This window comes from Ictidomys tridecemlineatus, unplaced genomic scaffold (assembly GCF_052094955.1).
Source record: "Ictidomys tridecemlineatus isolate mIctTri1 unplaced genomic scaffold, mIctTri1.hap1 Scaffold_85, whole genome shotgun sequence".
NCBI lineage: Eukaryota > Metazoa > Chordata > Mammalia > Rodentia > Sciuridae > Ictidomys > Ictidomys tridecemlineatus.
Genome location: NW_027526100.1, coordinates 1096821 through 1110214, shown reverse-complemented (window position 1 = coordinate 1110214; position 13394 = coordinate 1096821). Strand labels below are relative to the sequence as shown.

At 36.3% G+C, this 13394-nt stretch overlaps 1 protein-coding gene across 7 annotated transcripts in view; it reads right to left on the bottom strand.

Moving 5' to 3' along the window:
- Window positions 1–200: 200 nt before the first annotated feature.
- LOC144374736 (uncharacterized) overlaps window positions 201–13394 on the bottom strand; it is a 59338-nt gene continuing 46144 nt past the window's right edge. For all 7 annotated transcript variants that reach the window (XM_078037480.1, XM_078037478.1, XM_078037481.1 and 4 more), the window contains 7 exons: window positions 11413–11650; window positions 9699–9730; window positions 9114–9218; window positions 6471–6708; window positions 4755–4786; window positions 4167–4271; window positions 201–364 (listed from right to left, as the gene is read on the bottom strand). In XM_078037480.1, coding sequence (XP_077893606.1) covers window positions 4185–4271; window positions 4755–4786; window positions 6471–6708; window positions 9114–9218; window positions 9699–9730; window positions 11413–11650 — 732 coding nt within the window. In that variant the 3' untranslated portion in view covers window positions 201–364; window positions 4167–4184. The remainder of the gene's footprint in view (window positions 365–4166; window positions 4272–4754; window positions 4787–6470; window positions 6709–9113; window positions 9219–9698; window positions 9731–11412; window positions 11651–13394) is intronic.

Sequence of the window (13394 nt, the reverse complement as noted above, 5' to 3'; positions counted from 1 at the left end):
AAAGAAAAGAAAAAAGAATAATGGCAGCCAGGGGTGGAGGAGGAGGAATGGGAGTTCTTACTTACATGGTGGTAGAACTTCTGTTTGGAGGGACAAAAGTGTGCTGGAAACAGAAGGTTGTACAATATTGTGAGTGTAATTAATGCCTCTGAGTTGTCCACTTAATAGGGCTAAAATGGCAAATTTAATGCTACCAGTCCTTTAAAACAATGAACCCTTTAATTATTAAAATTTTTAACATTTTCCTTTCCAGAAAATTAAAAGAGTAGGATGCCATTCATAGTTTTTTTCTTGAGAACCTCCTTGGCTCCCAAGATGTGAGGCATTAACTTGTGAGCCATTTCACCATGTTCAGGAGTGGGTACTGCAAAGAGAAAATAAAAAGTGCATAATTTAGAAGCAAAACATTTTATGTACTTTCAACTAAGGCCTGAAGACTACTTATGAATACAGTTGACTTAAACAACCCATATTTTAATACCTGCCCCAAACCTCTCTTAGTCACAACCATAACTTTTATAAGCTGTTTGGAAAACAGTTGTTTTTAATTGTTCTAAATTCTGAAAGTCAACAGTTAAACAGACCATTAATACACTTATGTCAGTATCAAAAGGACACGATATTTGATCGAACCCATGGTGGCTTTACCAGTGAACTACATCCCTAAACCTTCTTTTAAATTTTTCAGATAGGGTCTACCCCACTTCTTAAGGCTGGACTTAAACTTGTGATCCTCCTTCTTTAGGCTCCCCAGTCACTGGGATCACAGGTGTACAACCATTGAGTATAGCATTTATGACATTTATAAGGTAGCTAAACAAGTTATAATATAATTTATCAAGTTACTGGAACTATTTTGAGTGTGTGTGTGTGTGTGTGTATGTGTGTGTGTGTGTGTGTGGTGTTAGAACCAAACTCAGGGCCTTGTGCATGCTGGCAAAGCACTCTACCACTGAACAACATCTCTAGCCCCTCTGCATTCTACAAAGAAAATCACTATAAATACTACAGTGAGTAAAATGAGATTATCATTCTCTCTTCCTGCTTGAATTTTGTATCCTCCCGCCTTCCCCTTCCTTTATTGTTTCTCCTCCTCCTCTTCCTTCTCCTCCTCCTCCTCTTCTTCCTCCTCCTTCTCCTCCTTCTTCAACTTCCCTCCTTTCCTCCCTCAATTCTTTCTTCACCAACTCCCCCCACCACTGCCCTTTCTTTGTAGGAGGTGGTGCAGGAACTGAACCCAGGATTATGCTAGGCAAATAAGTGCTCTCCCACTGAGCTATACACCAGCCCTCTTTTCACTTTATTTGGAGACAGGGTATCTCTAAGTGGCCCAGGCAGGCTCCAATTTGAGATCCTCCTGCCTGAGCCTCTCCAGAAGATGAGATTACAGGTGTGTGCCCCCAAGGCCTGGCAGCTTCATCTTTTCTGGGTTAAGTATAAATACAATACATTTGCTTAAAGAAAACAAAATCAACCTGGGATGCATAAAAGTATTAAGAAAAATGATGACAATCCTTCTATCAACATGGACTATCCTGTTAAAACTTCACAAGCTTTTTAAAAGTCACATTTCAAAATGATTTGGATATACTGACACTCTCTTCCTTCAAAAGCTATATGCCAGTTACATCATTCCTAAGAACTGACCATAAAATGATTCTAATGGCTAAATTGAATAGTGCCTTAATATGGGTGTTAATAACCAATCCCCTTTATAAAATCTTTGTATTCTTTAATTTTTGATTATTACCTTTAAGTTTCTAGAAGTGAAATTATTTCTAATTAATGGATTTCTTAGTATAAATTTTAGGTTTAAAAGTGAGCAGACAATAGGGACCCTCGCTAAGTTGCCTCTGACACAGGAAGGACACTTAAGGGATCCCGCTGACCTTCTCCAAAACTGAAAAGACAACTAGATAGCCTTGCAAATGCTTTTTCCAAATGCATACTGGGTCTTAAAATGTGGATCCTGAAATTTTCCCATGTTGGCCCCTCATTTTCTTATTGATATCTTGCATTACAGTGCAGTATACTTACTACAATGATACCTATTGTGGATACATATCTATATATTAATACAATTTTGTTGATTTTTGGAGGTGCTGGGGCTTGAACCATGGGGACTCGTATATGTCGGGCAAGCACTCTACCACAAATGAACAAATACGAACTTACGTCTATTAATCCAAAGCTAACACTTGACATTAGAGTTCACTCTTTCTATTGGGTTATATAATTCAATGGGATTTGAAAAATGAATATCGTCCTGTGTATCTACCATTATAACATCATACTAAATAAATTCACTGCCCTAAAAACCTACTACTCATCCTCTTCACACCCCTGAATCCCTGCAATCAATGATTTTTTAAAACTCCTCATACTTGAGATGTCCTAAATTACATGCTAGGCAAGTACCCTACCATGGATTGAACACTTCTAGCCCACACGCTACACTTGGAATTGGAGAGCATCTAGCCCCTTTAGATGGAAGGGCAACACTAAGCACTATGCTCTTAAAGATCTTTCAGAGAATAATATGCCCACACCATAGGCATGTAGTCAATTATCCAAGTTATTTCCCTGTTATAAATAAAGAGATAAGATAAAATTCTTTCATGCCTTTTGGTGTTATGATATCTCAGTTTTAATCCATGAATACTATTCTACTGTATGGATGTAGCACATACATTGGATTTCTTTTGTTTATATTGTGGTGCTGAGGATGGAATCCAGGGCCTCAGCAGGCTAGCCATGTGCTCTACCACTGAACTGCACACACTCCTCACATTCACTTTTTGAAACACATCTTGTTCCAGATTTAGCAAATATGAATAAAGATGCTATAAAAATTTTTCACAGGTTTATGTGTGGACACATCTCAATGCATGGGGGTAAATACCTAGAAATACATTGCTGGGTTATGTGGTAAGGTCATGTTTCATTTTGTGGGAAACTGAAAAAACCCTCTTCTGGAGTGGAGCCTCCCATTAGCAATGCAGGAGCATTCCTGTTGCTCCATCTCTCATTTTTCACTTTTTTATTCTTTCTTTCCTTAGTGATTAGCTAAGACTCCATCTTATTATTGAATGTTTGCATCTTTCAATGATCACACTCGACTATCACATGACACACCATGTCACACAGAACAAGAATCTTAGGGTGGTTGTTCTTGGCCCAGATGCTCTTATTGTCATTTTACTTATGCATACCTCCTGCCTCCACTGTTACTATTTTTATTTAAATGGTTTTATCTTTTAAAGATACTTTTATAACAGACAGACAATTATTTGTTCAGGTAGGTAGAAGTACTTTTGACTTTACTTTATTTGAGGAAGCTATTATTTAGCTTTTGGGACATACATTTCTGGGCTAGTTTTTTCTATCAGAAATTCAATACACATGATGAAAACCCTTGAAACTGTCTCACAGCTTACTGATGCTATTGCATTTAAAAGTTTTCATTTCTATCTTTATGTTTCACTGTGGTAGTTTCCACTAAAATAATCTATCATTAATCAAGTCTCAAAATATTTTAACAAATATAATGCCTACCCCTCCCTTTCACTTCAAAAAGCCAGTTGTAAGGAATATAGAAAACACAGCCTTCTGTCATGAGATGGGAATCCAATGGCAGTCCTCAGAGCCACCACATCACAGTCCAGCCCCCTTACTACTTCTCTCCCTGGCTCCACCTGAGCTCATTACTGTTGAAATTCTCCTCAGCTGGGGAGGAATTTCACTCTCAAATGTCTTTCAAATGCCATCAAGGCTTTGAGAGAAATGTCAAAATGAGAAATAGAGTACATAATCTGGGGAAGAGGAAAGATCTACGTTTTAGGTAGAAGAGTTACCCACATTATGAAACAGAGAAAAAACAGAGCAATAGATGACCTCTCTGGAAAAGAGGACAAAACATAAAAAGAAAAAAGCAGTGATTAAGTATTCTAACTTTTAAAGAAGCCATCGATTTTTATTTTTCAAAAAAGTGGTTTTTGATGAGTACTCTTTAGGTGAAAACTTTAATTTAATCTTAAATTAATCTTCTCAGAGTAAAATATTTCAAACTTGAAGCTTTTTGAAATTATCTCTGAAAGTCAAATGCAAACAGCAGTTTTTTCAACACACATGCACAGATGTGCACACCAGGGTCATTAGTCACTCACTTGTCTTGTATGGCCATGTCATGGGACAGTGAAAGGCTGCACCTCTCCATCACCATCATCTTCCTCCATTACTATTGCTAATGTTTCCGGCACCTTGGTGTTCAGCTGTGTTCAGGAGCAAAGGAAGACAAGCCAGGAAAAGACAAAGATTAACATGTGACCAGGTCTCCTTTTATTAAACAAACTTTAAGAAGTTTTTTTTCCATAGCTAATTTTTAAATGACTAAACCTCACTGGTTACAATATATTCAATTAAAAAATAAAGATGATTTTCTGAAATATGGAAAAGTAAATAAGCATATATGATAAATATTCTTGAGTGCTATTTAGAAACATTAAATATTTCTTTACTTCATTTTATTTTTTTAAATATTTTTTTAAAGTTGTTGATGAACCTTTATTTTATTTATTTGTATGTGGTGCTGAGAATCGAACCCAGTGCCTCATGCATGCCAGGCAAGCACACTACGACTAAGCCACAACCTCAGTCCAACCTCTTATTTTAGAAATTTTAAAAAAATTAAAAACAGGTTTCTTTTGGTAACCTTAATTAAAGCAAGAACTATAAGAAATACATCATCAACTTACTGCAGGTGTTCCAGAAGGGAAGCAATCCTTCTCTGAAAATGAAAGAGAAAGGAATGTTAACAACTTACCACAGAAAACGTTTCTATGACAAAAAGAAAAATAATATAAAAGAGGAGCAAGTGAAATGTGTTAAAACCGATTTCATTTTAAGCAGAATTACTTCTCTAGAAATATGATAGTAATAGTAACTTAAAAATAAAATTTATATAAGACTCAGCTACTAACTCTTTAATCTTAATGAAACCTTAAAAACACATTTTGAAAAACCTGAATTGATCATTCAAATGACTGGATTTCATGGAATGTAAATTATACTTCAATCAAGTTATTAAAATGTAATGGAGTCCTGGCCTGGTAATTCCATGCCTATAATCCAAGGGGCTCAAGAGGCAGAGACAGGAGGATCTTGTGTTCCAAGCCAGCCTCAGCAATTTAGCTAGGTGCTTAGAAACTCAATGCGACCCTGACTCTACATAAGATACAAAATAGAGCTGGGGATGTGGTTCAGGGATTGAGTGCCCCTGGGTTCAATCCCTGGTACCCTGCCCCCACCAAAGTGTAATGAAAACCATACCCACCCAAGTTGTATTAAAATAAAACATTTCTTGTTTAAGATACTTTCTTAAGCAGTAAACGTGATTTGATAAATATTCTTGAGTACGAAGGAGCAAGGGATATAAAGCCACCAAACATGGCAACTGGGAAAAGAATTATATTTGACATGGTTTGTTTCTTTGTAAAATGCAACTTACTAGTTGACACAGAAGTTCCAGGTAAAAGTAAGATGTTTTCCTAAGGATACCAGGTAAGTTTTTAATAGAAAAAGTCAAGATCAGTATTACTTGAAAAGAAGTCTACTTCTTTTTTAAACATAGCCTTTATCTCTGTGATGATGTAAACATATTAAATACAATTAATCCAACCACATTTGATTTTTGCATACTTAAGATTAATTTTTAAAACTATATATATATGACTTTAGAGGCGGAAAACATATTAAATAAAAATTATGAATCTTGGGGTTGTTATGGGCAAAATCTACCCAGAGAGAAATTGGAGAAATGATTTTGCATCTTTTAATGTATAGTACAAAGAAGTGAAAGCAGGAGAACCAGCGTGGAGAAGGAGAGTCTAAATAAATCTCCAAAGATATTCCAGGGATCAGTCAACCAACTGCACCACGTAGACTTCATTCTGATGCGGCCTTACACAAACTGTTTTTAAAAATCCAGTATACTTCAACTCTTACCCACTTAGATTCTATTTCTGAGGAATAAGTATTTCTTTGAGGTAAGGTATTTATTTTATGTATTTGAATGTAATTTTTGAATAGAAAATGATTTTATTTCAAGGTCTATGCATTTATAAACAAGAATTCCTTCTAGGCCAATGACAAAAAACATATCTCTAGCATAAACCATAAACATGTCTAGAAATCCACAATTTTTCTTTCTCAACTAAAAATCATTTAAACCCATGAGGAGGAAAAGAAAACCCCAAGTAAATGTAACAACATGGAACAATTGTGAATCCCACTATCATGTTGAATTATAATGTATAAGAAATATGGAGAAAAATGTAACAGATCCAATTCCATTTGTAACAAAATTATGAGATCAATGAAATCCTCAATTTCCAGATGATGTTCAAGAGCCTTTCCGAGAGTTGACAAAAAGCAGTATCTATGTAGGAGAAAGTAGGAACAATACAGTTTACCTTTTATTTTTCCAGAAATGATCTTTTTATCTATCAGTGCTTCACAAGTTTCCATGGGATTCAGTCTTTTACCACTGTCTGAGGTCTCACCAGTAGACGGAAATCTGAGATTTTTCTTCTTCAAGGTGCTGGCGTTATAATACTTGTTGACACCCCGCACAGCTAGAGGATGCTCCGTTGGCTTTCCTTTGAGGACCCTGAAGGTTTGTGGCAACTGAGCCCCCTGCTCTGGCATGCCCTAACAAAGAGAAATTGAGACATGAGTTGTGGTTTGAATTGCTCTAATACCATCAATTTTCAGACATAAATATCAACATACATAAAACAAACCCATACACATAATTTTAGATTTGACTAAATTCTAAATGGTTTCCTTTTCTAAAACTCTACTTTTCCATATTTATTTTGCAAATCAACAGGAAAGGTCCAAACAGAGGAATGGGAATGGAGTGCTGGGTTTGTTTGGGGAGAGGGACAGAACTGTCAAACCTGTATTTCCCCTGTTCATCACCCACCAGAGTAGCTCCTAATTGAAAAGCCTTAAGCCAAGAGTACAAGTCAGGGGACAGAAAACAGGAAGAAGGATGCTTGGTTATGTCTGGTTCTGCTCTAGCTTTACACAGATAGAGAACACAGGGAGGCAGCCCATTCCAACTTCAGCAATTCAGGGAATACAAATGTAGGGATTTGAAACCAAGAACCCACTTTATACAGTTTTTAGTGTTTCAGATCTTTTTAGGTGGGAGGAGGAGGAGTACCAGGGATTGAATTCAGGGGCACTCAACCACTCAGCCATACCCTCAGCCTTTTTATTTTTTGAGACAGGGTCCCACTAAATTGCTTAGTTCCTGGCTTAGTTGCTGAGTCTGGCTTTGAACTTGCAAACCTCCTAAATCAGCCTCACTAGCTTCTGCGATTACAGTCATGCTCCACTGAACCCAGCAATACATTACATCTTTTTTGTTTCCCTTAAATTCATTTGAAATAATCTAGTAGTACATTAAATGGTCATGCCATATTTTTAATTAATTTACTACTAATGATATTTGAGTTGACTTTTTGCTACATTTTGCTATCAAAATAATGGGACACAAACCATAGTCTATGCTGTTCCATGGTTTCCCTAGGACACACATGCTAAAAATTACATTTCTAGGTCAAAAGGTATGTAGGTGAAAGTAACATATTCATTTGTGATTTGCAATAGATACATGAAGGGATTTTTTTTTAAAGTGAGAGTGAGAGAGGAGAGAGAGAGAGGAGAGAGAGAGAGAGAAAGAGAGAGAAAGAGAGAGAGAGAGAGAGAGAGAGAGAGAGAGAGAGAGAGAATTTTAAATATTTATTTTTTAGTTCTCGGCGGACACAACATCTTTGTTGGTATGTGGTGCTGAGGATCGAACCCGGGCCTCACGCATGCCAGGCGAGCACGCTACTGCTTGAGCCACATCCCCAGCCCCCACATGAAAGGATTTTTAAACACATTTTTTTTATTTTTTCTTTTTTGTTGTTTGGTGGTTGGGATTAAACCAAGGCCTTAAGGTGCTTAGTGATTAGGTAACGCTCCCTCTTATTTTTGAATGTTTGCATCTTTGAATGATCACACTCCACCATCATGTGACACCCCATGTCACACAGGACAATAATCTTAGGGTTGTTGTTCTTGGCCTGGAAGCTCTAATTGTCATTTTACAAGCATATCTCCTGCCTTCACTGTTATTATTTTTAGTTAAATGGTTTTATCTTTTAAAGATACTTTTATAAGAGACAAGACATTTACTTATTCAGGTTGGTAGAGGTGCTTTTGACTTTACTTTATTTGACGAAGCTGTTAATAGCTTTTGGGAGATAGACTTTTGGGTTGTTTTTTTCTATCAGAACTTCATTACACATCATGAAAACCCTTGAAACTGTCTCACAGCTCACTGATGCTATTGCATTTAAAAGTTGTTTTCAATTGTATCTTTATGTTTCACTGTGGTAGTTTCCACTACAATAATCTATCATTAATCCAGTCTCAAAACATTTTATACAAATATATTGCCTACCTTCCCTTTCACTTCAAAGAGCCAGTTGTAAGGAATATAGAAAACACAGCCTTCTGTCATGAGATGGGAATCCAATGGCAGTCCTCAGAGCCACCACATCACAGTCCAGCCCTCTTACTATTTCTCTCCCTGGCTCCATCTGAGCTCATTATTACTGAAATTCTCCCTCATCAGGTGAGGAATTTAACTCTCAACTGTCTTTAAAATGCCATCAAGGCTTTGAGAGAAATGTCAAAATGAGAAATAGAGTACATAATCTGGGGAAGACGAAAGATCTACGTTTTAGGTAGAAGAGTTACCCACAATATGAAACACAGAAAAAACAGAGCAACAGATGATCTCTCTGGAAAACGGGACAAAACATGGAAAGAAAAAAGCAGTGAGTTAAGTATTCTAACTTTTAAAGAAGCCATCGATTTTTATTTTTCAAAAAAATGGTTTTTGATGATTATTCTTTAGGCAAAAACTTTAATATTAAATTAATCTTCTCAGAGTAAAATATTTTAAACTTGAAGCTTTTTGAAATTATCCCTGAAAGTCAAATGCAAACAGCTGTTTTTCGAACACAGATGTGCACACTAGGTCATTAGTCACTCACTGGTCTTGTGTGGCCATGTCCTGGGGCAGTGAAAGGCCGCACCTCTCCATCACCATCATTTTCCTCCATTATTATTGTTAATGTATCTGGCACCTTGGTGTTCAGCTGTGTTCAGGAGCAAAGGAAGACAAGCCAGGAAAAGACAAAGATTAACATGTGACCAGGTCTCCTTTTATTAAACAAACTTTAAGAAGTTATTTTTTCCATAGCTAATTTTTAAATGACTAAACCTCACTGGTTACAATATTTTCAATTAAAAAATAAAGATGATTTTCTGAAATATGGAAAAGTAAATAAGCATATATGATAAATATTCTTGAGTGCTATTTAGAAACATTAAATATTTCTTTACTTCATTTTATTTTTTTAAACATTTTTATAAAGTTGTTGATGAACCTTTATTTTATTTATTTGTATGTGGTGCTGAGAATCGAACCCAGTGCCTCATGCATGCCAGGCAAGCACACTACTAAGCCACAACCCCAGCCCTACCTTTTATTTTAGAAATTTAAAAAAATGAAAAACAGATTTCTTTTGGTAACCTTAATCAGAGCAAGAACTATAAGAAATACATCATCAACTTACTGCAGGTGTTCCAGAAGGGAAGCAATCCTTCTCTGAAAATGAAAGAGAAAGGAATGTTAACAATTTACCACAGAAACCATTTCTATGACAAAAAGAAAAATAATATAAAAAAGGAGCATGTGAAATGTGTTAAAACCAATTTCATTTTAAGCAGAATTACTTATCTAGAAATATGATAGTAATAGTAACTTAAAAATAAAATTTATATAAGACTCAGCTACTAACTCTTTAATCTTAATGAAACCTTAAAAACACATTTTGAAAAACCTGAGTTGATCATTCAAATAACTGGATTTCATGGTATGTAAATTATACTTCAATCAAGTTATTAAAATGTAATGAGTCCTGGCCTGGTAATTCCAAGTCTATAATCCAAGGGGCTCAAGAGGCAGAGACAGGAGGATCTTGTGTTCCAAGCCAGCCTCAGCAATTTAGCTAGGTGCTTAGAAACTCAATGTGACCCTGCCTCTACATAAGATACAAAATAGAGCTGGGGATGTGGTTCAGGGATTGAGTGCCCCTGGGTTCAATCCCCGGTACCCTGCCCCCACCAAAGTGTAATGAAAACCATACCCACCCAAGTTGTATTAAAATAAAACATTTCTTGTTTAAGATACTTTCTTAAGCAGTAAACGTGATATGATAAATATTCTTGAGTACGAAGGAGCAAGGGGATATAAAGCCACCAAACATGGCAACTGGGAAAAGAATTATATTTGACATGGTTTGTTTCTTTGTAAAATGCAACTTACTAGTTGACACAGAAGTTCCAGGTAAAAGTAAGATGTTTTCCTAAGGATACCAGGTAAGTTTTTTATAGAAAAAGTCAAGATCAGTATTACTTGAAAAGAAGTCTACTTCTTTTTTAAACATAGCCTTTATCTCTGTGATGATGTAAACACATTAAACATAATTAATCCAACCACATATGATTTTTGCATACTTAGATTATTTTTTAAAAATATATATATGACTTTAGAGATGGAAAACATATTAAATAAAAATTATGAATCTTGGGGTTGTTATGGGCAAAATCTACCCAGAGAGAAATTGGAGAAATGATTTTGCATCTTTTAATGTATAGTGCAAAGAAGTGAAAGCAGGAGAACCAGCATGGGGAAGGAGAGTCTAAATAAATCTCCAAAGACATACCAGGGATCAGTCAACCAACTGCACCATGTGGACTTCATTCCAATGCTGCCTTACACAAACTGTTTTTAAAAATCCAGTATACTTCAACTCTTACCCACTTAGATTCTATTTCTGAGGAATAAATACTTCTTTGAGGTAAGGTATTTATTTTTATGTATTTGAATGTAATTTTTGAATAGAAAATGATTTTATTTCAAGGTCTATGCATTTATAAACAAGAATTCCTTCTAGGCCAATGACAAAAAACATATCTCTAGCATAAACCATAAACATGTCTAGAAATCCACAATTTTTCTTTCTCAACTAAAAATCATTTAAACCCATGAGGAGGAAAAGAAAACCCCAAGTAAATGTAACAACATGGAACAATTGTGAATCCCACTATCATGTTGAATTATAATGTATAAGAAATATGGAGAAAAATGTAACAGATCCAATTCCATTTGTAACAAAATTATGAGATCAATGAAATCCTCAATCTCCAGATGATGTTCAAGAGCCTTCCCGAGAGTTGACAAAAAGCAGTATCTATGTAGGAGAAAGTAGGAACAATACAGTTTACCTTTTATTTTTCCAGAAATGATCTTTTTATCTATCAGTGCTTCACAAGTTTCCATGGGATTCAGTCTTTTACCACTGTCTGAGGTCTCACCAGTAGACGGAAATCTGAGATTTTTCTTCTTCAAGGTGCTGGCGTTATAATACTTGTTGACACCCCGCACAGCTAGAGGATGCTCCGTTGGCTTTCCTTTGAGGACCCTGAAGGTTTGTGGCAACTGAGCCCCCTGCTCTGGCATGCCCTAACAAAGGGAAATTCAGACATGAGTTGTGGTTTGAATTGCTCTAATACCATCAATTTTCAGACACAAATATCAACATACATAAAACAAACCCATACACATAATTTTAGATTTGACTAAATTCTAAATGGTCTCCTTTTCTAAAACTCTACTTTTCCATACTTATTTTGCAAATCAACAGGAAAGGTCCAAACAGAGGAATGGGAATGGAGTGCTGGGTTTGTTTGGGGAGAGGGACAGAACTGTCAAACCTGTATTTCCCCTTGTTCATCACGCACCAGAGTAGCTCCTAATTGAAAAGGCTTAAGCCATGAGCAAAAGTCAGGAGACAGCAGACAGAAAGAAGGATCCTTTCTTATATCTGGTTCTTCCCTAGGCTTAAACAGAGAACCTAGGACGGCATGTCCATTCCAACCTCAGCAATTCAGGGAATACAAATGTAGGGATTTGAAACCAAGAACCCACTTTATACAGTGATTACTGTTTCAGATCTTTTTTGGTGGGGAGGAGGAGGAGTACCAGGGATTGAATTCAGGGGCACTCAACCACTCAGCCATACCTTCAGCCTTTTTATTTTTTGAGACAGGGTCTCAGTAAATTGCTTAGTTCCTCGCTTAGTTGCTGAGTCTGGCTTTGAACTTGCAAACCTCCTAAATCAGTCTCACAAGCTGCTGGGATTACAATCATGCCCTACTGAACCCAGGAAAACATTACAAAATTTTTCCCCTAAATTCATTTCAAATAATCTTGTAGTACATTACATGGTCATGCCATATTTTTAACCAATTTACTACTAATGATATTTGAGTTGATTTTGAATACATTTTGCTAGCTAAATAATGGGACAAAACCATAATATGTGCTGTTCTCTGGTTCCCCAGAGACACACATGCTAAACATTCCATTTCTGAGTCAAAATGTATGTATGTGAAAAAGTACGATATTCATTTGTGATTTGGGATATACACATAAAGGATTTTTAATTTTTTTTTTTTTTTTTTTGCTGTTTGGTATTTGGGATTAAACCCAGGGCATCAAGCTGGTAAGCACCTGCTAAACATTACCACAAATTACCTGTAGTCCCAAGTTCTTAATGTTATGGAGTCAAATTGGCTTTTTTCCTCCCCCATCTGCTGGACTGGGGACTGCATCCAGGGGTGTTTTAACACTGAGCTTCATCCCCAGTCCCTCTACCCTTTTGCAAATTTGGGACAAGAGTCTTGTTAAGACACCTGCATCAAACCTGTGATCATCCTACCACTACCTGGAGCCTCTGGGATTACAAGGGTGAACCAACCAACGTGCTTGGCTACACAAGTTATTATTATGATGATTATTATTACTATTATTATTCGGGATTTACGGTCTCACCATTTTCCCCAGGCTTATCTCAAACTCATGGACTCAAGTTATCTTTTTGTATCAGTCTGCAGAGTAGCTGGAAATACAGGCATGTGCCAAAAAGCCAAGCTTTCATGTTTATTTTTAATAAAAATATTAGTTGTAGATGGACACAATACCTTTATTTTATTTATTTTTATGTAGTACTAATGCTCTAACCCAGGGCTTCATGCCTGCTGGGCAAGCACTGTAACAGTGAGCCACATCCCCAGCCATAATGTTTTTATTCTTTAATTTGCTTTTGGAAGTACTAGGTATTGAAGCCAGGAGCATTATACCACTGAGCTACATTCCCAGCCCTTTTTACTTTGAGATAGGGTCTTGCTAAAACTGCCCAGGCTGG